The sequence below is a fragment of the Leopardus geoffroyi genome, chromosome C2 (assembly GCF_018350155.1).
Source record: "Leopardus geoffroyi isolate Oge1 chromosome C2, O.geoffroyi_Oge1_pat1.0, whole genome shotgun sequence".
NCBI classification, from domain to species: Eukaryota; Metazoa; Chordata; class Mammalia; order Carnivora; family Felidae; genus Leopardus; species Leopardus geoffroyi.
Genome location: NC_059333.1, coordinates 46,143,414 through 46,167,381, shown reverse-complemented (window position 1 = coordinate 46,167,381; position 23,968 = coordinate 46,143,414). Strand labels below are relative to the sequence as shown.

Here is a 23,968-nt window from a genome sequence, read left to right as displayed (position 1 = left end):
CCCCAGCCGCTGCCCCGCCCGCTCGCGGCCGCGCGCAACAGGCCGAGCAGGGTGAGTGGAGCGGTTTTCGCCGCCGGGGGCGGGGTCGTGCATGTCCTGTTCGGCCTCCGAGCGCTGGTGCGGGTAGGGCCTGGCGGGTGGCCTGAGAGCCCAGTCCCCGGGACCCTCAGAGCGGCCGGGGCGGCTTGGTGGGCGCTGGTGCTTTTGGGACCGGGGACGCGCGCCGACGCGGTCCATGATCCCGGGGACCGGGGCAGGGAGGACACGCCGGGTCTGCTGCTGCCCGGATGCGGGAGTAGGGTCACGAATTGCTTGAGCACCGAGAGTGGCCCACGTGGGCCGCCGGTGGTCTGGAGACTGGGACGAGCGCGCGGAAAGTTTGGAGGCTCCGCCGGGAGGGTGACGCCCGCCGGGGAGCGCGGCCTCCACGTGGGTTGTGCCTCTGGCGTCAGGTCGGGCCTAAGAGACAGGCTTTACTGCTGGGAGCCCTGCAGCCAGGGCTACGGGGCGGGGGCGTCGCGGCTGTCTGGTCCTAGCCTGACTTTAAAATTACAGACCCCTCTGCCAGTTCACTCAGCAAGTGTTACTAGTTCGGGCAGCCCGACAGTGGGTTGTCCAACAGGTTCGTGAGGCCGGCTTGCTCACTGCGTGTTCAGGAAGCAGGGGCCTGGGAGTCCACTGATGAGCTGTAAATTCGGCGCCAGGCCATTGATTTCCCTGGACTCACGTTTAAATGGAGGAGCCTGACTTATCCAGCCTCTGCCACCATCGCTTGGATAGTTTTTGCCTCTCTGGCCTCATCCTTCGTAACATCGTGCTTACCACAAGACACGGAGGTGTTGTAATCTATTTTCTTTTTAAAATAGGACTAAAAGGGTAACTGCCAATCACAGCATTAGGTCAACAAGAGAACGAGTTTTCCCTCCGGATGAACATTTCTGTTAGGCAGAAAAGGAGTATTTTAGGTCAGGGTGGACTGGGTTGCTCAGTGGGTTAAGCATCTGACTCTTGGTTTTGGCCCAGTTTATGATCCCAGGGTTAGTGGGTTCAAGCCCCCCATTTGGCTCCATGCTGACAGTGTGGAGCCTGCTTGCGATTCTCTCTCTCCCTCTCTCCTTCTCTCTCTAAATAAACAAATAAACCTAAAAAAAATATTTTAGGTCAGCCGAGGCAACCTCGTTACAGGTAATATTTCTGTCAGGTGTGTGTGTTTAATTGAGCAGAATTTGACTAATGTTAATGGATCTAAAATTCCAATGGAATATTTCCTGTGTTAATGTAGATTTTTAGGACCCAGCACAAGAAGTGCTTAATCTAGTAGGCTTGATAGGGGGCCTAGAAATTTGCAGGTGAACAAGTATTTCTGGTGACTACACTGTAAAAAGCTCTGCTCTGAAGACTGTAGAGACATACCTCCCTCTGGTTGGTAATAACCACTGCAGGCTAATTTGCCTTTCAGCTCTGACAGTGCGGTTGAATACCCAAGCTACAGCTGCCATCAGAATTATCCCCTTTGAATAAACTGTTTTCCTCCCAACTCTGTTTTGTGTAAGGCTTTTGAGGATTTTTCTCTAATATTATATACAGACTATGAAAAAGGAGGATAATTCATTCAGCAAACATTTCTTGGGGACCTATGTGCCCCGTTCTGTGCTAGGCTCTGGGACCGTGCAGATGGCTGTTCCCCAGACGAAGCTGTGTTGACTTTTTGTCAGTGAATATTACTACAGAAAAGAAGGTTAGGACACTTAAGGATATAAAGGCTCGGTTTATATTTATTGGCTGTAGAATGGATATCAGTGGATTTTATTGTAGAGTTTTAATCCTTCAGAGTTGTTCAGATCAGTTGGTGATTTTTTTTTTTTTAATCTGTGGGCAGCTAGTAAAATATGAACCGTGACTCTTTTTACACTAATGCTTATAGTCAACTCAGATTGGAAACATTTGTTTTTTTAAAAATTGGAATAATAGGTATATAACAGTTTCAGGTGTATACCATGATTTGATATTTGTATAAATTGTTAAATGATACCAATTGCTTTTTTTTTTTTAAAGTTAATGTTTGTTTATTTTTGAAAGAGACAGAGTGTGAGTGGGTGAGGGGCAGAGAGAGAGAGAGAGAGACAGAATCAGAAGCAGGCTTCAGGCTCTGAGCTGTCAGCACAGAACCTGACATAGGGCTCGAACTCACGCAAGTGAGATCATACCTGAGCCGAAGTGGAACACTGAACCGACTGAGCTACCCAGGCCAGTTGCTTTTTTAATAGCCACTAATTGCTTTTTTTAAAGACTGTTTTTTTTTTTCCTGTAGCTTTATAAAAATATTTACTCTAAACTTCTGCTTGGGTAGTCTGTGAGGTTTCTGGGCTGGATGGTATTGGCTTTACTTTTCTAGACAAAGGTTTTCCTTGTCTCATTACTATATTTCTTAGATACTTTAGAAAACAATTTTTTTTATGTTTATTTATATTTGTGTGTGTGAGAGAGTGAGCGAGCGAGCAGGAGAAGGGCAGAGAGAGAGGGAGACACAGGATCTGAAGCAGCCTCCAGGCTCTGAGCTATCAGCACAGAGCTCTACGTGGGGCTTGAAGTTATGAGCTGTGTGAGATGATGACCTGAGATGAAGTCAGATACTCAACTGCTGAGCCACCCGGGTGCCCCTAAATTTCTTAGATTCTAAGATATGCTTTTTTACTTTTTCTGAAATTGTGATGCATACTAAGATTTTTACATGTTTAATGTGATAGGGTATGTCATCTGTTCTCTCCTCCACGCCCCAAAGCTATTAAAAAGAATGGTTGTCTTACAATATGGGTAGTGTGAGAATCAGAGAAATAGTTTATTTGCCCAGTAATCTCTAAGCCAGGTTCCAATTAACTGAACCTTAAATCATTTCAATATGAAGGCAGACAAGAAATGATGCAACTTTTGGCAGTATGAATAGTGAAATATAGATTCTAACAAAAACATTTGTTATGCAGTGCTGGGTTTATTATGTTAGTGATCGTAGATAGGAAAAATGCTTTAAGTGATTTTTTTGGCTTAGGTAGGCTTAAAGAAAGGCCTTTCAGCGGCATCTTCCTGCTGCCCACATCCCTTAAATAAATTTTAAACTGACCAATTGTGAGAGATAAGAGATGTGTGGCTGAATATGAAATTATGTTTTCATTATAGGGTACCTTAATGGTAACAAACCTTCTGAACCAATTTAACACTTTTTTTTTAATATTATTTTTGAGAGAGGGAGAGAGTGAGTGCAAGCAGGGGAGGGGCAGAGTGGGGGGAAAGAGGATCCTAAGCGTGCTCCATCCTGACAGCACAGAGCTTGATGCTGGGTTCGAACTCATTAGCAGATCATGACCTGAGCTGAAGTCAGATGCTTAACCAACTGAGCCACCCAGGTGCCCCCAATTTAACATTTTTTAAAAATAGTGAGCAGTGTGTTGGGGGGATCTCTAAGACCATCTCTCGGTTCAGTGATTTACTAGGACTCACAGCTGATTTATTATAGCAAAAGACCAGGTGCTTAATTGGCCCAGCAACTAGTTGTGACAACTTGTGTGAAATGTTGCCAGCCAGAGAAGCTCATCAGACACTCAGAACTGAGGGTTTTTATTGGGGACTGACCACATAGGCACCCTCTGCCTGGCACCTACCAAAATTCCAGACTCTGAGAAGGAAAACAGGTGTTCATTATAAACTGCATTGTGCAAACAGTTAAGGCAGAGTGAGTCACTCTTATTAGTTAAAGGTGGTGGAATGCTCCTGAAATCTGAGTTCTCAGACCTTAGCTATAGTCGGGCCTTTCAAAGGATGGCTGGTAACTCTTCTGCACGAGCTGTGCTTTTTACTGTGTTTTCATGTCTCCTTGCATTTCTGCATCACATCTGGGTTCCAAGTATTAGCAATACTTTTGTTCATGGAAGCCTTGATTCTTTAATTGAAAAATCACACTGGCTGGGAAGCTTGAAAGGTGTGCAGAACATTTTCAGAAAATGTCTCATTGGTGACATAGCCAACACCAAAGTTTGTTTTTTTCTAAGCTTAACCCTTCAGTCCTCCAGTGCAAGCTTTTAGGGTCAGTTTATACTTGTTTTCCACCTCCGTCCATCAATTTGTACTTGTTTTCCACCTCTGTCCGTCAGTTTGTACTTGTTTTCCACTTCTGTCCTATGTGCCCTACCAAAGGCACTTGATCTGAGCTGTACAAAAGTTTAGCAGCTAAAATGAGGGCACTAGAGTTGTGTATTTTGATGTTTCCACTTCCTGAATTGTTCAGTTTATATTTGGGTTGCATTCCAAAGGTTCATTTGTAAATTGTTGCAATGTGTAACACAGTGTTCCAGGTGCTTACTTGCCAGGCCAGACCACTAATTCTACTTAGTCCACAGTGTAGCTGAAATACAGCTTAGTTATAATAACAAAAGGGCAGAAAACAGTGTTCTTAAAATTTTGCTAGCAGTACCAAATAGAAAACTGTGGTATCTATAAATAAGTTATTGGTCTCTGGGAAAAATCGTTCTTTATAAGTGCAGTGGTTCTTAGCCCTTCTTTAAGAATCAGGTGAGCACAATGTGCCCACACCCAAATATGTATTTATATATAGAGATGTAGACACACAGTTTGAAAAAGGATCTTACAGTTTCTGAAAATTCATGTAATTTGAAATACCGTTCTTGGGACGCCTGGGTGGCTCAGTCGGTTAAACATCTGACTTCGGCTCATGTCATGATCTCACGGTTCGTGAGTTCGAGCCCCACGTCCAGCTCTGTGTTGACAGCTCAGAGCCTGGAGCCTACTTCAGATTCTGTGTCTCCCTCTCCCTCTGCCCCTCCCTCACTCACACTCTGTCTCTGTCTCTCTCTCTCTCTCAAGAATAAATAAACATAATTAAAAAAAAAAATGAAATATCGTTCTTGAACCCCAGGTGAAGAACACCTGCATTATTATAAGTGTGATGGTAGTTGTGGTTTGGGGACAGTTCTGAGAGAGGCTTGGCAGGGCTTGGGATTGTCACTCCTCAGATGTGGTCCATGGACCAGCAAAAGCATTGTTACCCGGGAGCTTGTTAGAAATGTAGAAGGCAGTTCTAGAAGGCGATGCCTAGGTGATGTTGGTATTGTGTCTTAGTTTAAAAGTTAAAGCTTTTTAAAAATGGGGCATAACTGTCTTTAGCCTTTACTTTGTAGTCTTGAACTCGTTTGGTTTTTTTAATGGGGGCGGGTTTTCTGATAAAGTAGCAGTTTTCAGGAAAAAGCTGGGAATCAAAAGTGCGGAGGTTCATGTGGTGAGGAAGACTTGGGAGCAGCAGCTTCTTGTTCCAGCCACCAGGTGACACTGGCCCAGGGCACCTGGGCTGCCTTCCTAACAGTTGGGGGTCCTGGCGGTGAGCCCCTGTTGGTAGTTCTCGAGGCGAGTGCCTGTAACTCAAGAGTGCGTCTAATTAGATTTGGGACCTGGTGCTGATTGAAGCCAAAGTCAAGATTTTAGACTGCTGTGTCAACGGCCACAGGCTAAAACTGTGACTAGGAACTGCTTAGGTGGCTGAACCATTTAATTTGGGATCATTATGCCTCCTAACAAACAAACGGTGACTTTAACGATTTAGTGCCTATGCCCGAGAAAAAAAAATGCTTTCCTTAGATGAATATGTAATCTGAGTGGTGTTTGAGGCTGAATCCTATCTTGGATGATGTGGTGTTGGATTAAGGCTGTATCCCATCCTGGAGGAAAGGGCTTTGACTTACAGGTGCTCATGAAGGTGGCATGGTCCCACGAGCTGTGTGTGCGCCATCTGCTAATGCTAGAACTCCTGGTGAACCTAACCACGTGTGCTTTGTTCTCTGGTAGGTGCACCTCGTCACTGCTTTGTCTTGAAGACAGAACGATGCCGAAGAAAGCAAAGCCCACAGGGAATGGGAAGGAAGAGGGGTCTGTTCCCTGCAAGCAGGTGAAGATAGAGGCAGCTGGTGGGCCCTCCTCTATTTTAAATTTTGAAAGCCCCAGTGATCTGTTTGAAAGTTTAATCTCGCCCATCAAGACAGAGACTTTTTTCAGGGAATTCTGGGAGAAGAAGCCCCTTCTCATTCAGAGAGATGACCCTGCAGTGGCTACATATTACCAGTCCCTGTTCAGGCTGTCAGATCTGAAGAGTCTATGCAGCCGGGGTATGTACTATGGAAGAGACATAAATGTCTGCCGGTGTGTCAATGGGAAGAAGAAGGTTTTAAATAAAGATGGCAAAGTGCACTTTCTTCAACTGAGAAAAGATTTTGATCAGAAAAGGGCAACAATTCAGTTTCACCAACCTCAGAGATTTAAGGTAACAGGTTCTCCCTATTATGGAATCGTTAAATGTATTAAAGTGCTAACATTTGGCCACAGGTCAGCTCAGGGGTGAACCTGTGATGAACCTGCCAGTCTGAGAAGAGATACCTCCTGTTTGCTCTTTAAATGCATTCCAAATTAGGAGACCCTGTGTTATCTTTTGGCTAAACCATTGGAATCTCCCAACAACTCAGGTGGACATGATTAGATGTCATCACACTGCAAAAACTCTATTGCAAGTTTATAAATTATTACCCCTTCAGGAGCGTGTTCTGTGGGCTGTTTTATGTTTTGGTATATGGTAGACCTTTCTATTTGGTCATTATAAATTAAATTATAATTAAATGTCATTATAATATAAGGTGTGATAGTGTCGAGGTGATCATTTTCTTCTTGAAGTTACTTCCCTTTACTGCTGACATTCTAGCTAAGTAGAGGCTTTAGAGCTGTGACCGGATCAAGGACCGGATGCATGTTCAAGAAGGAGACTTCACCCTTATTAACAGCTGCTCAGGTGGCATTGAGGAGCTGGGTCTTAGAACTGTTCCTGGGGAGACAGTCATAGATGGAGGGTAGCTGTGATTTGCAAGTCTGGGAGACTGGCTAACTTTTTATTCTGTATCAGTGGTTAACATTTGAGAAATACTTGGCCTCCTTTCTGCTCAGTTTCTGCTTTATAAAATGCAGTCATAGCTTATCTGCTTCTGTAGAGGTTTGAAATCTTTACATGACAGGTGGCCCAGAAGGATTGAGGGCGTGTTCTGAGTTCAGAAATTCCCTTTTGTGATCCATGGCTGAACCAAAATGGCAGCATGGGAGGAGAAGGAGAGTGGTTCCTAAGGCTCCATGTTGAGGATTCTGGCTGTGTGATGGCTCCTGGGACTTTGTCATCAGTTACCAGTAATGTTTCCTATGATTGAACTCAGTTGCTTTGTTAGAGTACATTGGCCAAATCTAGTGAATGCATTTTGCTGTCTACATAAGGGATCTTGAACCTGTTTCTGCTCTGGAGAAAGGGTAAGTACTCTTAGATGTTTCAGTACAAGTCCTAATTTCAGATATTCCACCTCATGCAATCATAAGAAGTTGAAATGTCCCTAGGTTGCCCAAACACCCAAAAAGAACTTATAAATCACTTGCCAGACCAAGTCATGATTTGTGTTCAGGAAATGTGGACACCACAGTGCTTCTCTCTTAGCTAGTCCTTGACTCTTCTCTTGGTTAGAAGCAACACTTCTTAAAATGTGTGTTTTACCACACTCAGATATCACCTCACGCCAGTCAGAGTGGCCAAAGTGAACAAATCAGGAGACTATAGATGCTGGAGAGGATGTGGAGAAATGGGAACCCTCTTGCACTGTTGGTGGGAATGCAAACTGGTGCAGCCACTCTGGAGAACAGTGTGGAGGTTCCTCAAAAAATTAAAAATAGACGTACTCTATGACCCAGCAGTAGCACTGCTAGGAATTTACCCAAGGGATACAGGAGTACTGATGCATAGGGGCACTTGTACCCCAATGTTTGTAGCAGCACTCTCAACAATAGCCAAATTATTTTTTTTTTAACTTTTTTTAACGTTTATTTATTTTTGAGACAGAGAAAGACAGAGCGTGAGTGGGGGAGGGGCAGAGAGAGAGGGAGACACAGAACCTGAAACACACTCCAGGCTCTGAGCTGTCAGCACAGAGCCCGACGCGGGGCTCGAACTCACGGACCGCGAGATCATGACCCGAGCCTAAGTCAGCCGCTCAACCGACTGAGCCACCCAGGCGCCCCAACAATAGCCAAATTATGGAAAGAGCCTAAATGTCCATCAACTGATGAATGGATAAAGAAATTGTGGTTTATATAAGTACTACGTGGCAATGAGAAGGAATGAAATATGGCCCTTTGTAGCAACGTGGATGGAACTGGAGAGCGTGATGCTAAGTGAAATAAGCCATACAGAGAAAGACAGATACCATGTTTTCACTCTTAGGTGGATCCTGAGAAACTTAACGGAAACCCATGGGGGAGGGGAAGGAAAAAAAAAAGAGAGGTTAGAGTGGGAGAGAGCCAAAGCATAAAAGACTGTTAAAAACTGAGAACAAACTGAGGGTTGATGGGGGGTGGGAGGGCGGGGAGGGTGGGTGATGGGTATTGAGGAGGGCACCTTTTTTTTTTTTTTTTCAATATATGAAGTTTATTGTCAAATTGGTTTCCATACAACACCCAGTGCTCATCCCAAAAGGTGGAGGAGGGCACCTTTTGAGATGAGCACTGGGTATTCTATGGAAACCAATTTGACAATAAATTTCATATATTGAAGAAAAATAAAAACTTTAAAAAAACGTGTGTTTTAGACATCTAATAACTATGAACATAACAGGTCAGTGAAGTTGATTGTATGTGATTGGGTCACAAACCAGTACAAAGTTATTATTTGGCATATGTATGGTGTCCTTAATGGCTGTAATATCTGTACATTAGAATTATCTTTGGCTTTTCTCTGCTCATCTCTTAAGTCTTTTTTTTTTTTTTTAATTTTTTTTTTCAACGTTTATTTATTTTTGGGACAGAGAGAGACAGAGCATGAACGGGGGAGGGGCAGAGAGAGAGGGAGACACAGAATCGGAAACAGGCTCCAGGCTCTGAGCCATCAGCCCAGAGCCTGACGTGGGGCTCGAACTCACGGACCGCGAGATCGAGACCTGGCTGAAGTCGGACGCTTAACCGACTGCGCCACCCAGGCGCCCCTCATCTCTTAAGTCTTGTACATTTCTCCTCTCTGATTCCAGGTGGGCCAAACACTTGTACTTGCTTTGCCCCGTTGACTCTGTTCTTTGGCCAGGTTTATGAAAGTGGGAAGGATGAGCTTTCTCAGTCTAAACTCAGCTCCCAGGATAGACTGGGTTGCACCCTGCCTTTTCTCTTTCCACCAGTAGAGAGACCTATAGGAGCTGTGGGAGCTCATCCTCTTATAGTAGAATCTGGGTTCTAAATATTTTCTCAGAAGGACTAGTGTTGTGTATTTAGGAATGTGTATGTTAATATCAGGATTGAAAAAGTCTAGAGATGGTTTGTCAGTAGCTAGGTTGGGAGACTGTTTAGTGACAGTGCCTTGTTTATTGGGGTCTCAGTATGTGCACAACTTATTATTCTAGTTGGTCTGGAGGTGAATAAGGAGCAATCAGAAAGCCATAAGTTGTTTCCACTCCTGCTTTGGGTAATCCATATGTCAAAGGTCTGGGTGAGTTTGCCAAATACACGTGTTCACTTGAACCTTCTAACAGACATTTAAAATAGAGCATTCATTGTGGTCTGCATCTTACATGTTAAAAAAAACAGGTTCAGAGATGTGACTTTTTCGTAACTGCTAAGTAAGCACTTCCGACTCCAAATTTGAGGCAGTTTCATACCATACTTTTAAAGATGTTATTTGAAATGTAGTAGGGCTTTGGTGTGTGTGTTTTTGCTTTTCTCTAAGTGTACCTGTGGGCTTCTCTGGTCTTAGCAATTGCATTCAGTTTCGATTTTGTGAGTAGGTCAGTGGAGAGAGGAGGTTGTCCCCAGCAAGGGGAGAGGCTGCCACCTTCCCTTTTCGCTGCTCTGGGGTGCTCCTGGGCAGCTCCAGGCATGGTTGCGAGTTCTGAATTAAAGAAGACTGGTTTCAAAAGAGCCTTGTTTGTGCCTGAGTCAGTGTTGGTGAGGCAATGTAAATAAGTTTGCAGGTAAGTTGTTTTATGCTGTTCCCCAACAACCTTGGGGAAGGAGGTGGAGTCCTCATTTTACAAATAAAGAAGTGAAAGTCATTTAGTTTGTAACTACATCTTGGATTGAGGTGCTTTGTCCTGATCTCTTTCTACTAGGCTATACTTGGCAGATTCAGAAGCTAAAGGTTCAGGAGAAATAGGAAAATTGTGCAATTGCTAGTATTTTTGTAACCTTTAACAAGAAAGGAGACATATACGTATCAATTATAGACCCAGATGCTTGGGCTGGGAACCATAAAGTCACCTACATGGTCCTGAGATACCTCTCAAGCCATTAGAAAGAGAAGCTTTGGTTTTCTAATGGTTTCAGTCACCGTATAAATGTAATTACAGAACCAGGTCCTGCTCGCCCCTCCCTGGTATAAATTAGGCTTCTTGGGAGCTCTCTTAACTCTTTGGAGCTATTCAGAAGCCATTAAATTATTCTTCCTGTGTTAAGTAGAACCCTTGAGATCTATAAATAGAGTAGCCCAGTAGTCTTTATAAAGATGTCTCCCAAAGCTTTTTTTATACTGACCTAATTCTTTTCCGCTTGAAACTTTTAATACTGTAGGTCCTTTTTCAGTCAAATGGTAGGATTGATTCCTAAGCTGTGGTTATTGGTTTACTCACCAGATTTTTAAAAATGCATTTTAGCGGGGCACCAGAGTGGCTCAATTGGCTAAGTGTCCAACTCTTGGTTTCAGCTTAGGTCATGATCTCATGGTTTGTGAGTTCAAGTCCCACATGGGGCTGCCGCTGCCAGAGTGGAGCCAGCTTGGGATTGTCCCTCTACCCCTCCCCTGATTGTGGGCACACTCATGCTCGTGCATTCTTTCTCTCAAAAATAGGCAAATAAATAAATTAAAAAAAAAAACATTTTAGTGTCTGTTGTGTGTCAGGCACTGTACGTTCATACACTTGAGACTTGGGGTCTTGAATGTCCATTAGAGTCCTTGTAGGTGACCTGTGTTTTCCTTAAGATAATTCCAAAAGAGGCAATATGGAGCCATGGTTAGAGTGCTCAAGCCAGGCTGCCTGGATTTAAATCCTGGCCACGTCATCTAGTAGCTGTGTGTTCTCATGCTTCAGTTTCCTCATCTGTAAACCAGGAAGGATGATAGTGCTCACCTTATGAGAGAGACGGGGTTGTTGGGGACATATATAACCAGTATATGTAAAAGCCCTTAGAAACAGGGCTTAGAATAGAAAAAGTGCTAATAACCATGTGGCTTCCCTTCTCATCTGCTTGGGAAAATCAGGATTCATATTCTCTCTTTCTCTCTCTGTGTCTGTCTCTCTCTGGAACCAATGTATAACTCTCCCTGCACACATCTCCCCTTTCGCCCCTGCAAAAAAACTTGTTCTCTAATAAGTCTTTACTATTTCAATAAGTGGAACCAGGCACTAATTGCCCATCAAAGCCAGGAGGGTTTGAATAGTCTTCCCCTTCCACCAGCCCACTGTACTTGGTGCCTCCCAGGCCCTGCCAGTGCTGCTTCCAGGGTGCATCTGCCCCTCTCTGCTTCTCCCCCACCACCCTCGTCATCTCTGGCCTGGGCGACTGCCTTAGTAGCTTCCAGACTGATCTCTCTTGCTTTTCTCCAGGCCATTCTCCACATAACAGCCAGAGTGAGCTTTTAAAAATGTAAATTAGGGGGCACCTGAGTGGCTCAGTTGGTAAGCATCCGACTTCGGCGCAGGTCATGATTTCATGGTTCGTGGGTTCAAGCCCCACGTCAGGCTCTGTGCTGACAGCTCAGAGCCTGGAGCCTGCTTGGGATTCTGTGTCTCCCCTCTCTCTGTGCCCTTCCTCCACTCAGGCTCTGTCTCTCAAAAGTGAATAAAGATTAAAAAAAAAATTTTTTTTTAACATAAATTAGATCATGTCATTGTCCTGCTTAAAATCCTGCATGACTCTTGATTGCCTGCTTTGCCAGTTTCTCGTTTGTCTGTGCTGGTCTGCACCAGGATGGAAGATTCTCCAGGGCCCAGGCGTTGGCTCTTTCACTGCTGAATTCTTGGGTATGTGGAACATAATAGCTGCAGCATAAAGACTTGCTAAGTGAGTAAGAATGTGTCTTTCCTCTTATGTCTAATATACTTTTCACCTCTTCTCCTATCCTCCTTTCTTTTTCAGGATGAGCTTTGGAGGATCCAGGAGAAGCTAGAATGCTACTTTGGCTCCTTGGTTGGCTCGAATGTATACATAACCCCTGCAGGATCCCAGGGCCTCCCACCCCATTATGATGATGTCGAGGTAAGAGGAAGAAAATTGTTCTCTTGGGGCCTGGGTTAGCTGTCAGGGTTCAGTTCAGCTCTCTGCCCTTCTTCCTGTGTGGTCTTAGAGATCCTGACCTCACCTAGATGTTGGGCCAAATTAATCCCACCAAACTGGCTTCCTGCTCATTCTCAAACAGGAGAGATGGTTTCCAGCCTTACTAATATAAAGAGCTACATATCCCTACAAAACAGGTATTTATTGAATCTGTCCACAGAAAAGCATGAGTGGCTTTTTCTGTAATTTCACAACGTAAGGGTTTTAATAAAGTGAGGTCACAAGTAATCTTTACATCTGCTTTCATTTTGTCCTTTTTCTGGAGCTGCCAAAAATAGATAATTTTTTCCATTTGTGAAAATCTTGGGGCAGCTTGAATGAAGGTCATGGTCTCACTTAAGCACTGGCACCTTGACAAGTGTTGCTTCACTCTCATGTGGCTGCCAAAAAAGGTAACTCTTTGGCTTGGGCATTTTGTACTTTTATTTTTATACTAATACAGTTATTAGTAAAAAGTCTCCTTTTTCCCCCCTCTGAAGGCAATTTGATAGCAATACATTTCCCAAAAGTTTTTGATTTTGTTTTTAATATTTTAAACAGAGCTTTAAGATATCTTTGGCTGAATGAAGAATAAAAAACTTGACGTTTTCCTATCTGCCAAGGATGATATTCAGGATTTTAAGCACCATGAGTAATTTCTCAAACTTGGCTTTTCCCTCAGAGATTATGGGCTTTGTTGTCTGATAGAAGACTTAAAGGAAGGAGATAGTGGGATATAAAGAGCCCAGTGAGGCTTTATTACACTGGAAAGAATGAATATCCTTCCAGTATCAAGGTTCATGATGACCTGTTTTTTTAAAAGTGAAAAGCAGTAGTGGCAACTTTTATTCAAGTGTAGAGTGAAACACATCACTAATCTCTCATTTTTATTTTCCATCTGGAATGTGTAATTCATTGAAGCCCTTGGGGGGGCTAATACCCTAGAACCGCTTTGCCTCATGAGTTGTCCGGAAGCTGACATTCCCAGGTCCTGTGGCTCTCTTTAGGTTTTCATCCTGCAGCTGGAGGGGGAGAAACACTGGTGCCTTTACCACCCCACTGTGCCCCTGGCACGAGAGTACAGCGTGGAGGCCGAGGACAGGATTGGGAGGCCGACACATGAGTTCACGTTGAAGGTACGGGACCTCTATCACGGGAGCTGCTCGTGAGACAAGTTCAGGTCTGGGGTTTAGTGTTTGTGTGATGGTCCTCGGAATACACGCAAGAGGGTGGGAGGGGGGAGGGTGGCTCTCACTCGGCCACGTGCAGCTTGTAAAGGAGACTTGGTGTTTGCATGTGTAGAATTGAGCTGAGGAAATGTTACATTCATTTTCCAAACAACCTGTCTTCAAATATAACCCTAGTTGCACAGGAATGGATTATGAGCTCGGTGACTACTGCCTTAGAAGTGGAAGGTTTGGCCTGGGGCAGCTTCACCAAATCTAAGAGAGCAGTCAGGACTGGGCTGTAGCTTGCTCAGGCAGAGCACAGCCAGGGGCTTCTTAGTTTTTTTGTTGGTAGAATGCTAGCATGACCCACTCTCCTCCTGATTGTACAGTAGACCCTCTCTGCACTCCCCTCCCTCCCCCTGCATGTGTAGCCACCAGAAGAATACTAATAATGAAAGGTCTTAAGGAATCTTACTCCGGAAAGCCAGGTTGGTTGATCGTGGCGGCAGGCTCGCCGGCATCTTGCTACAGAAAGAGTCTGTCTTTGAGCAGTTAGCCTGGGTGGACTCGTAGCCAATCCCTAGCAGGTGAGATTGCTGAGAAAAAAATCTTAGAGGGATGAGAATAGGTCCTTAATTCAACTTTATATATTGAATTAAGATACCATAGTTAGCTCAAACCATTCCAGAGATTCTACCAACTTGATGTATATAGTTACTGTTTTTGCACTTCTTGTGTCTTGAATTTATCACTAGTTATAATTACTCAATGCCTTATGGACCTTTCTTGATTTTAAAAAGTTTTCCTGCCCGCCTGTACCTAGGAGAAGTAATCTCCTTTTTTGATGTGTGCTTATATTACAGGAGATTTGAATAGACACAATAAAGGTATCATTTTTTTAAGTTCTTGGTCAGCAGTCAGCAGACCATGGCACATGGGCCAGAAATAATGGCCTGCTGCCTGTTTTTGTAAATAAAGTTTACCGGCACACAACCATATGTATTCCTTATTTATTGTCTAGGGCTCCATTCACATTGCACCCATAGAGTTGGCTGGTTGCCACAGAGACCACATGGCACATGAACCAATGTTTCCCATGGAGCCCTTTACAAAAAGAGTTCACCAACCCTTGCTCTCCATGAAGCATGTTGAATAGGCTCTTGGTTGATTATTTTTAGGGAAAGATTAAGCTATCCATGGTCTCTGAGGCCCAGGCTGAGTTCCTTAGCTTGATGACAGCCAACTGGCCCTACCCAAGAAAGTTAGTCTTTATAGTGGTCTTCAGGTATAGATGATGTGGGTTCTGTGAGGCGGTGCTGGGAGGCTGGGATGTCATGGAGCGATGCCCATTGGTCACACTCGTGAGGATCTCCATTCATTAAGAGCAGCCCTGAGTCTCCTAGGAGGAGAAAGGCAAGCATCAGGTACCGTAGGGTTTTTTCTCAATTGCACATTTATATACATGTGAATTTTAAACCACCGAAGATCCTCAAATGAAGTCTTGGCATAAATGCTTAGTATATGAAACAGAAAAGCCGAGTCATTCTGGGCGGGGTGGGCATGAAGGCCACGACGAAGGTCATCACACCTGGGGTTTTGGGATGAAGACCACCTCTGTGATGGAAGCACCACTCTGGTTTTGGGGCCTGACACGCCTGGTTTTGAATGTAGCTGTGGTCGCTTAAGAGCTATGTGTTCTTGGGCAAGTTGTTTATGTCAGTCTCAGTTTCTCCTTTATTGAAAACGAGAGCATAATATTTACCTTGTAGGTTGTAAGAACTGAAGTTTTTTGTTTTTTGTTTTTTGTTTTAATATTTGTTTATTTTTGAGAGAGACAGAGTGTGAGCAGGGAGGGGCAGAGAGAGAGGGAGACACAGAATCTGAAGCAGGCTCCAGTCTCTGAGCTGTCAGTGCAGAGCCTGATGTGGGGGTTAAACTCAAGAACTGTGAGAACATGACCTGAGCCAAAGTCGGATGCTTAACCAACTGAGCCATCCAGGTGCCCCGGAAGGATAGGTTTTGATGCCTCCTTTACAATGAAACTCCTTGGAAGAGATGGCTGTATGTCAGTACATTTATTACTGCTTATCAAATTACCACAAATTCCCACAAATTCAGTGGCTTAAAACAACACACATTTAGTTCTGCAGTTCATCAGTCCAGAAGGGATTTGGTTTTCCTTGGCTGAAATCAGGTATTGGCAAGACTGTTCCTTCCAGAGACTCTAGGGGAGAATCCATTTCCATGCTTTTTCTAGCTTTTAGAGACCTCCTGCATTCCTTGGCTCACAGCCCTTCCTCCATCTGCAAAGCCAGGAACATAGAGCCCAGTCTTTCTCACGCTGACATCTCTTTGGTTCTCTGCTCCTGTACCATCTTCTACTTTTAGGGATCCTTGTGATTATGTCGTACCTGCCCGGATAATCCAGAATAATTTCCCTCTCAGCAACTTTAATTCCATTCACAGCCTATTCATATCATCTGTATTCATAGATCTGGGGATTAGGCCACAGACATCTTCAGGGACCCTGCCCAGTCTTCTCTCCTGCTCCTGGGAACACCTCCCAGGAGGCTCCCCCCCCCACCCCCAGACTTGCTCCAGGACCAGTCTCCCCAAGGTTACCAGGGGCTACCACGTTGTCAAGTACAGTGCTTGCTTCTGAGTTCCCATCATTCCTTTTTTTAAAGTTGTATTTATTCTGAGCTAGAGATAGAGAGCATGATCGGGGAGGGGCAAGAGAGAGGGAGAGGGAGAGAATCCCAAGGAGGCTTCGCATTGTTAGTGTAGAGTCTGATGGGGCTCGAACCCACAAACCGTGAGATCGTGACCTGAGCCGAAGTTGGACGCTTAACCGACTGAACCACCCAGGTGCCCCCGTCTGAGTCCCCATCTTAGCATCCTCCTGTCAGCCTCATTGGACACAGTGGTTCACTCCCACCTTCCTCACTGGGCTTCTAGGATGCCAGCCTCTTTTGCTTCTCTTTCCTGCTTACTGGCTGTTCCTCTTCATTCTCTTTGGCTGTTTTATCTTCAGTCTTTGCACCTCTGAAAGTTAGGGTGCCAGGGTTTATTTCCTGGACCTCTTTCCTCAATCCATACCCACTCCCATGGTTTTAAATTCCCTCTAGAGGGGCTGAGACTTCAGCTCATGTCATGACCTCACGGTTTGTGGGTTCAAACCCCGCATCTGGCTCTTTGCTGTCAGTGAGGAGCCTGCTTTGGATCCTCTGTCCCCTCCCTCTCTGCAACTCCCCACTTGTTCTCTCTCAAAAATAAAACATTTAAAAATAAATAAATTGGGGCCCCTGGGTGGCTCACTCGGTAAGCGTCCGACTTCGGCTCAGGTCATGATCTCACGGTTCGTGAGTTCGAGCCCCGCGTCGGGCCCTGCGCTGACAGCTCAGAGCCTGGAGCCTGCTTCAGATTCTGTGTCTCCCTGTCTCTCTGCCCCTCCCCCACTCACACTGTCTCTCTCTCTCACAAATAAACATTAAAAAAAAATTAAAAATAAATGCCCTTTAGACTGATGTATTTGCAATGCTATGTCCTGTCTTTAGCCCACATCTCGAAACTCCTATCCAACTGCCTACTTAATGTCTCTACTGGAAAGATAAAAAGGTGTCACAAACTTAGTATTCTGCAAAGCAAACTCCCATTTCCTGCTGTCCCCAGCCTTCTTTCCTGTAAATGTGACACATTTTCCTGCTTGTTCAGGATAAAACCCTTGGATGTGGATTTATACAAAAGCCTCCTATCTGGTATCCCTTTTGCAGGCTTTTCTGACATGACCATAATGATCTTTTGAGATCCATTGTACCCTTTGCCCAGATCTACAGTAGCTTTCTATTAAATCCAGAATAAAAGCCAAAGTCTTTAAAACAGGCGAGAAGGTCCTGTAATCCAGCCCCTCTGCTGCCTTCTCACTTCACCTCCCATCATTTCCACCCTCACTGCTCTCCTGCCACATGGACCCAAGCACATTTTTAACCTCAGGACCTTTGCCCTTGCTCTTCCCCCTGCCTGGAATCCTTTTGGCCCAGGTAGTCACTTGGCTAGCTTGCTCATTCTCTAAAGTCTCAATTGAAATGTCAGTCTAGCAGAGTGAGGTTTTAGCGCCCATCCTGGATAACAGTGGCATCTCTTACCCCAGGCACACCCTGCCCACCACCTCCATGTGCATCATTCATGTCTGTCTTCTGCTTCTTTGTCTTCATTGCACTTACCACTGCTTGACATTATTTACTGCTTTATTTTCTGCCTCGTCCCACTCGAGTGTTTTTCTTGTATTCATTGTCTCCTCTCTTCTCAAATGTTTGTTCTCATCTCAAATGAACTACAAAGGGGCAGGTCTTTGTTTAATGCTCTAACCCCGGTGCCTCGCATCTTGCCTGGCGTGGGAGGACGATGGAGAGGGTTTAACCAAATGTTTGTGGGATGAATAAATGAGTGAATGAATGAATGAAGGTCTCATTTGGAGGGTGGTGCAGAGACACTGAGCAAATGATAGCTGTAATTGTGAGTCAAGCATTTGCTTCAAGTGGTAATTTCCCTGTCAGTTTGGTGTCGTTCAGGGTGAATGAGCCCCTAAGATAGCCCTTATGAATGTATTTAATTGTATACTGTTTCTTTCAAAGGAAAATCTTAACGTTAAGGAAAGGGTTTTTGGTTTGTTTGTCTTTTTATCTGCTGTCTCTTGAACCATACCTCCTGGGCTCTTAACCAGAGTCAGACTGCTTCCCGTGTTGCAGACAGGAGGCTAGCGGCTATCAGGATTGCCTCTCCTCCTTAGGCAACTGCTATATGGAATGTTTCTCGTCTGGGTGGGATTGGGGAGGATGTAGCTTCAGGAGTGATTTAGGAAGGATATTTCTATCCCCTGGCTTGGGCGAGACCTAGCACAGGATGGAGGCGGCTCACCTGCCCAAGAGGGGGACTGATCTTCAGTTCCATCTAGTTTTTAGGTTCAAGGGAAGGGTTACATGGTTTTTCAACTAGTCATCCACACATTCATTGAGCCTCTATTGTACACCTGATGCTTTGGGAGTTCAGGTTCTGGAGGACACACGATGGACCTCGACCCTCCCTGGAAGAGCTCACAAACTTCCTGATGGTTGATGGGGGAGTGGCAGGTAAAATAGTACTTACGGTACAACCATCTGCCTGTCACTGTTCCAAGAGCTCTGGATATAGCATCTCCTTTAATCCTGAAAATAAGTCTGTGAATTTTGGGCCATTGCCTCCATTTTACAGGTGAAGGAACTGAGGCTTTGGTGGGTTAAATAATTTTCTGAGGTTCCTCACCAGTAAATGGCAACGTCTGTATGACTCTAAAGCTTCTACTCTTGATCACTGGACCCTTCAGAGGGTGGAGAGGAAGGGTGCAGGCTTCCCAGACACAGGAGGTCACCTGCTTGATCCCTGGATTGGGATGGGGCAGTTTCAAGTGTAACTGGTCTCGGCTGTGAATAACGAAAGTGACTTCGGGTACTGAAAGCCTCTCAGGACTGGGGTTCACAGTAACAGACTCACAGGCACAGTGAAGCTAGACTAACGGGACCCCAGGAGCCCAGCATACAGACCACCCCATGAATCAGTAAGTAGAAGGTCTCTAGAAGGGAGAACTGAAACTCAGAGCCTATTTTTGTTTCTTTAAGACAAGGGATTGAGAAGACCTCCTCCTTATTAACTCCTTCCTCCCTTTTCTTTTTCTTCCTTTAGCCGGGTGATTTCCTGTACTTCCCCAGAGGGACCATTCATCAAGCGGACACTCCTCCAGGTCTGGCCCACTCTACTCACGTGACCATCAGCACCTACCAGAACAAGTATGACCCTCTTCTCAGCCTCGTGTCCCAGGGCAGCTCAAGTTGTGGCCCAGGGCAACCACACACGGAAGGGAATGAGGGAGTTGGCCACTACTGTCCTGCTTATCCAATCTCAGGGGTTTCATTCAGGCTCCCTTGCTAACTCCATACTCCTTTAGAGTCTTCTCCCTGCCATCGCCCTGTCGGGGATTCCTCCTGGGAACGCCATGAACATTGGGATTTACCCAATGAAGACTCGCAAATTTGGGACGAAAGAACCATAGCTGTAGGTGTGGCAGTGTTAATGATGCCAGGCTGGACTGGTAGTCTGTCTATTTTTAAAAATCTTTTATTGCAGTAAAATATTTACAACGTAGTATATGCCACTGTAACCATTTTTAAGTGTACAATTTGGTGACAGTAATTACATTCACACTGTTGTGTAAGCATCACGACTATCTGTTTCCAAAACATTTCATCACCCCAAACAGAAACCCTCATGTCCACTGAAACCTCTGCATCTCTTTTAAGGTTTCTGTCTTTTATGAAAGTTCATGAAGTTATGTAGGAGAGGAAGTCTGGAACAGTAAGACCTAAACTCACATGTGCTGAAAACAGTTCTAATTAAAACTGTGTTCCATTTCGGTGAGTGCCTCCTCACAGGACCCGGGCAGAAGCGCCCTCCCTGTGAGTGATTTCCGAACAGCAGCGACCTTGCTAGTAGTCCAGACCTCCTTGAAAGTCATTACTGTATCGCAGCCTGCAGGCACCAGCCGCTGTGCTAGTTATGCACAGCCTGTTACTGAAGGGGCTTTGAGAGAACTTGCAGTCTGGAAGTCGGGGCAGATTCCATCATGGGTCTGCAGGGGGAACTCTTGCAGCATAGAGGAATGCATTTTGCCAAGCTGGGGCATCTAGGAACGCTTCAGAAATGACTTGACACCCAAGCTGAGTGAGTCTCAAAGGATGAGTAAGTAGAGGTGGGTCAGAAGGTCAAAGTAGGAGAGGCATTCTAGTCCTGACGGACAGCCAAGTCCCCTCCTACCTTCAAAGCCATAACTTGCAAAACAAGTTAGTAAGGCACTTCTACTTCCTCATCTGGGTTTTCTGGGTGAAATTAACCCCTGCGTTTAAGAGGCTGCTCCGAGGAACTTGCTGGAGCCTGGCCTAAAGTTAGTGCAGTCCTTGCCCACAAATAGAAGGCCAAAGCTTATGAAAAATGCCTTTGTCACTGTGGCTAGGCAGATTCTTGGGCATGGCCGGGAACAGAAAGTCACCAAGGCCAGCTTAAGAAGAGCGGGGACAATTGAGGGAGTGGGATTGTAGGAAGTGGAAAGAGCCAGCCACAGGGAGGCCAGAACCTGAAGTTCACTGTGGGTACAAAGTACCTCTGGGCCTTGACAGCCAGTTTGGCACCATGAATGTCCATGTAGCTTCCCGCCATTAATGTTACTCAGCTCCTCCCCCTTTCTGTGATTCTCTGTCTTTTGCATTTCACTTACTGGCCCCGACTGGTTTCCTAGTAATTGGTTTTTCACGTACTTTGCTGTCTTTCCTCATCTTCTGTTCACTCATAACATTGACTCACCATAAGCCATTATTAGGTTCCTTGTCTGACCTCCCTTTATCTCAGTGGACTTAATAGCTTTTACTTTTGCTAAACTGTTTCCTAGTTCCAAGAGTGAAGAGCTAGTGGGCTCTTTTCCCTGGGTCCCACCCATGTCTTTGGTCAGCTGGGGATGTGGATGGACACCATGACTGACGTGTGTAGGTCAGACTCTGACCTGAGCCTTTATCGGTGGTTCTGGGGCTAGGATGGGACAAATTTAACTCAAGAACCATTGCTTCCCAGAGATGTCCCTCTGCTTTGGTCCTAGTACTCTTGAAGGCACTGTGGCAGGGTGAGGATTTCGGGGCCTTTTCCTAACACCTCTTAAGGGTAGCTTTTTTGGGAATTTTTGGGACCTCTGTGGGACAGCAGCAGGTTGGTTTGGCTATTTTACCAAAGTGAACCCCTCAAGAGGTATTAACCTCAAATTCTGGAAAGGCCCAACATCCATTCTGACTCTGAAAAGAGCGCAGAGCTCTGGTTAGCTGCAGTTAATCTCTTCATGAGCTACTGCCACATGATTTCACCTATGGCCTTGCAAAAGGAGCTTATTTTTGTGCTGGTGAAAAATCTCCAGGAGGAGGTTCACGCAGTCAGATCTGTGAGGTTGGGTGTAACGTGAAGTTATAAAGTGGTGAAGATGCCAAAGGGTGGACATCTTAGGGAAAGTGTCTCTGATGTGGCTTTTGTCTTCGTTTGCCACTTTTCCGGAAGGGAAGCATAAAAGTGTTAATTTTGCTTAGTGGGTGAGAAGCAAAAGTCATACTGTGAATTTCCATTTTGCACGTAGCCAGCAATTTGAAATCTGGTGACACTGAGGAAAATTTTAAACAGCTAAGAAATGTTTAAAGAGAGCAACCCCACAGAGCATTTCTTACAGTGGCACACATTTGGGAGTGAGCCAGTGGTAAATGCCCCAGAGAAAGCACAGGTAATTGAACACCGATGCTCATCCCTAGATGTTATTTTTGGCCATTGGATTCTACCCCTCCATCCCAGTAAACCACTGCTAGAGTTTCAGCAAGTTGCAAGTTGACTATTTTAAAATTGTTGATGTTGGATATTTTACTGGGGAAGAGTGCCCCTCTATTACAAGGGAAAAAGGAAAATGTAGCGTCTAACAGTTCAGATGATTACACAGTCTAGGGATCTTATGGTTACCCTAAATGTATTTCTTTTGGAGTTTTTGAACATAAACATTTTTTATGTCCTATAATTGTTAAAATCTCCTACAAAGCTCCTCTCATAGACACTTGTGTTATAGTTGAAGACATTAAAAAACATTGGTCCCTTGAACTTCCCACTTAGACTGTGTATGATTGTGTGGTATCTTTAGGAAAAATTGTGAATAAAGTCTAGCTTCCCACTTTTAACTTTCCACGTGAGTGTCTGGGAAAGGCGGGGAGAGAAGCTGTGTGATTGATGAAGGTCTTTTAAAGTTTTTTGTGCTGAGTAATGTCAAATTAATTAAACTCACGATGCCTGGGGAAGGGAAGAAAGTTGGAATGCCCTTTGTAGCTTTGGGATTTACTCTCGAAATCAGTGTTTTTTGTAAATTCCGTGTGTGGTCTGTTTTCTTTTTTGGTGCATGTTGCAGTTCATGGGGAGATTTCCTTTTGGACACCATGTCGGGGCTTGTGTTTGACACCGCAAAGGAAGATCTGGAGTTCCGGGCTGGCATACCCCGGCAGCTGCTCCTGGTGAGGAGTGAAGGCGGGTGGGGGGAGTGGCAGCCCAGGCCGGCGGAAGCCGTGGTCCCCCTCGGAGGGACCCCAGGATCCTTCCTCCCACAGGAGTCAAGCTTGTCTCCTGGGCTGACGGCAGAGCTGGGAGGTTTGCAGAGGAGGGTCGTGCTGCACGTGACGTGGGACCCAAAGAGCCTAGGGTGTTGTGCAGACAGCCCTCTTTCCATATGTCACGGTGGCAGTAGCAGGCGCTGTGAGGACGCTGGCTGAATAAGTGGTTGAATAAGTAAGATGTGTGGCTAGGAGAGCCATAGATTGATTGCACATGATTACTTAGGAGAGACCCACAGGAGATCCTTGGGGTACTGGGGTATTCCTGGCTTTCCTCTGCATCCTTGTTTTATGTTTGAAACAGCAGCACTGTTAGGCTAGTTTTGAGGTGACTGAATTAGTGCTAAGATGAGCAAAGGTTACTTTCACTGTCTGAAGCAGTCACCTCAGGATGATGAGTTGCCTTCCTAAAGGCAGAGCCGAGACTGCACCATATTTCTAGGGATCCCTCTTTCTAGGCAAAATCCTGACAATTGATCTTGTTTTGGCTAACAAAAGGCAGCTTATGATGAATAGTGGTTACAAGGAAATAATGGGGTATTCTTAAACACACTGGTTGTCCCCTGCCCCGTACCCCCAGAAGCGTCATGGATCTTTGTCTGTACTGGGTGATTATGCTCAGTGTACTACTTTGGAGACCAGGACCTTGGTGGTAAGTCTTGTTGGAGTTTGGGCCAGCACTCACTTCTCTTTCCAGCAGGTAGAAGCCACAGCTGTTGCAACAAGATTAAGTGGCTTTCTGAGGACCCTTGCAGACCGCCTGGAGGGCACCAAAGAGCTGCTTTCAGCAGACATGAAGAAGGATTTTGTTATGAACAGACTTCCCCCTTACCACATGGGAGACGGATCAGAGTTTTCAACGCCAGGTGGAGCTTTTGCTTTTCTTCTAGGTGGTTGGGCTGATGTGGGATATTTTGAGGCTTTCCTGGGTGGGCTCCTCTTTGGGAAGATGGAAAGTAAGAAGCATCTTAAAGTTTATTTGAGAGAGAGGGAGGGAGAAAATCCCAGGCAGGCTCCATGCTGTCAGTGCAGAGCCCAATGTAGGGCTCCATCTCACGAAGCATGAGATCATGACCTGAGCCAAAATCCAAAGTCCATCACTTAACCAGTGAGCCACCCAGGTGCCCCAAGAAGCTGATAAGGTGGATCTGGATCTGTCTTTGGCGTGTTACGTTTGGATAGGACATGCTGTACCTTTAGGCATCCTGCCTCCCAGCA

General features: G+C 45.2%; 1 protein-coding gene across 8 annotated transcripts in view; it reads left to right on the top strand.

The window, feature by feature from the left end:
• RIOX2 (ribosomal oxygenase 2) overlaps nt 1-23,968 on the top strand; it is a 28,275-nt gene continuing 4,307 nt past the window's right edge. The window contains exons 1-7 of one of the 8 annotated variants that reach the window (XM_045501737.1): nt 1-51; nt 5,851-6,322; nt 12,199-12,318; nt 13,383-13,511; nt 19,263-19,366; nt 22,552-22,654; nt 23,451-23,616. In XM_045501737.1, the coding sequence (XP_045357693.1) occupies nt 5,888-6,322; nt 12,199-12,318; nt 13,383-13,511; nt 19,263-19,366; nt 22,552-22,654; nt 23,451-23,616 (1,057 nt within the window). In that variant the 5' untranslated portion in view covers nt 1-51; nt 5,851-5,887. The other 7 variants (XM_045501733.1, XM_045501732.1, XM_045501731.1 and 4 more) reach the window with 7 other exon arrangements.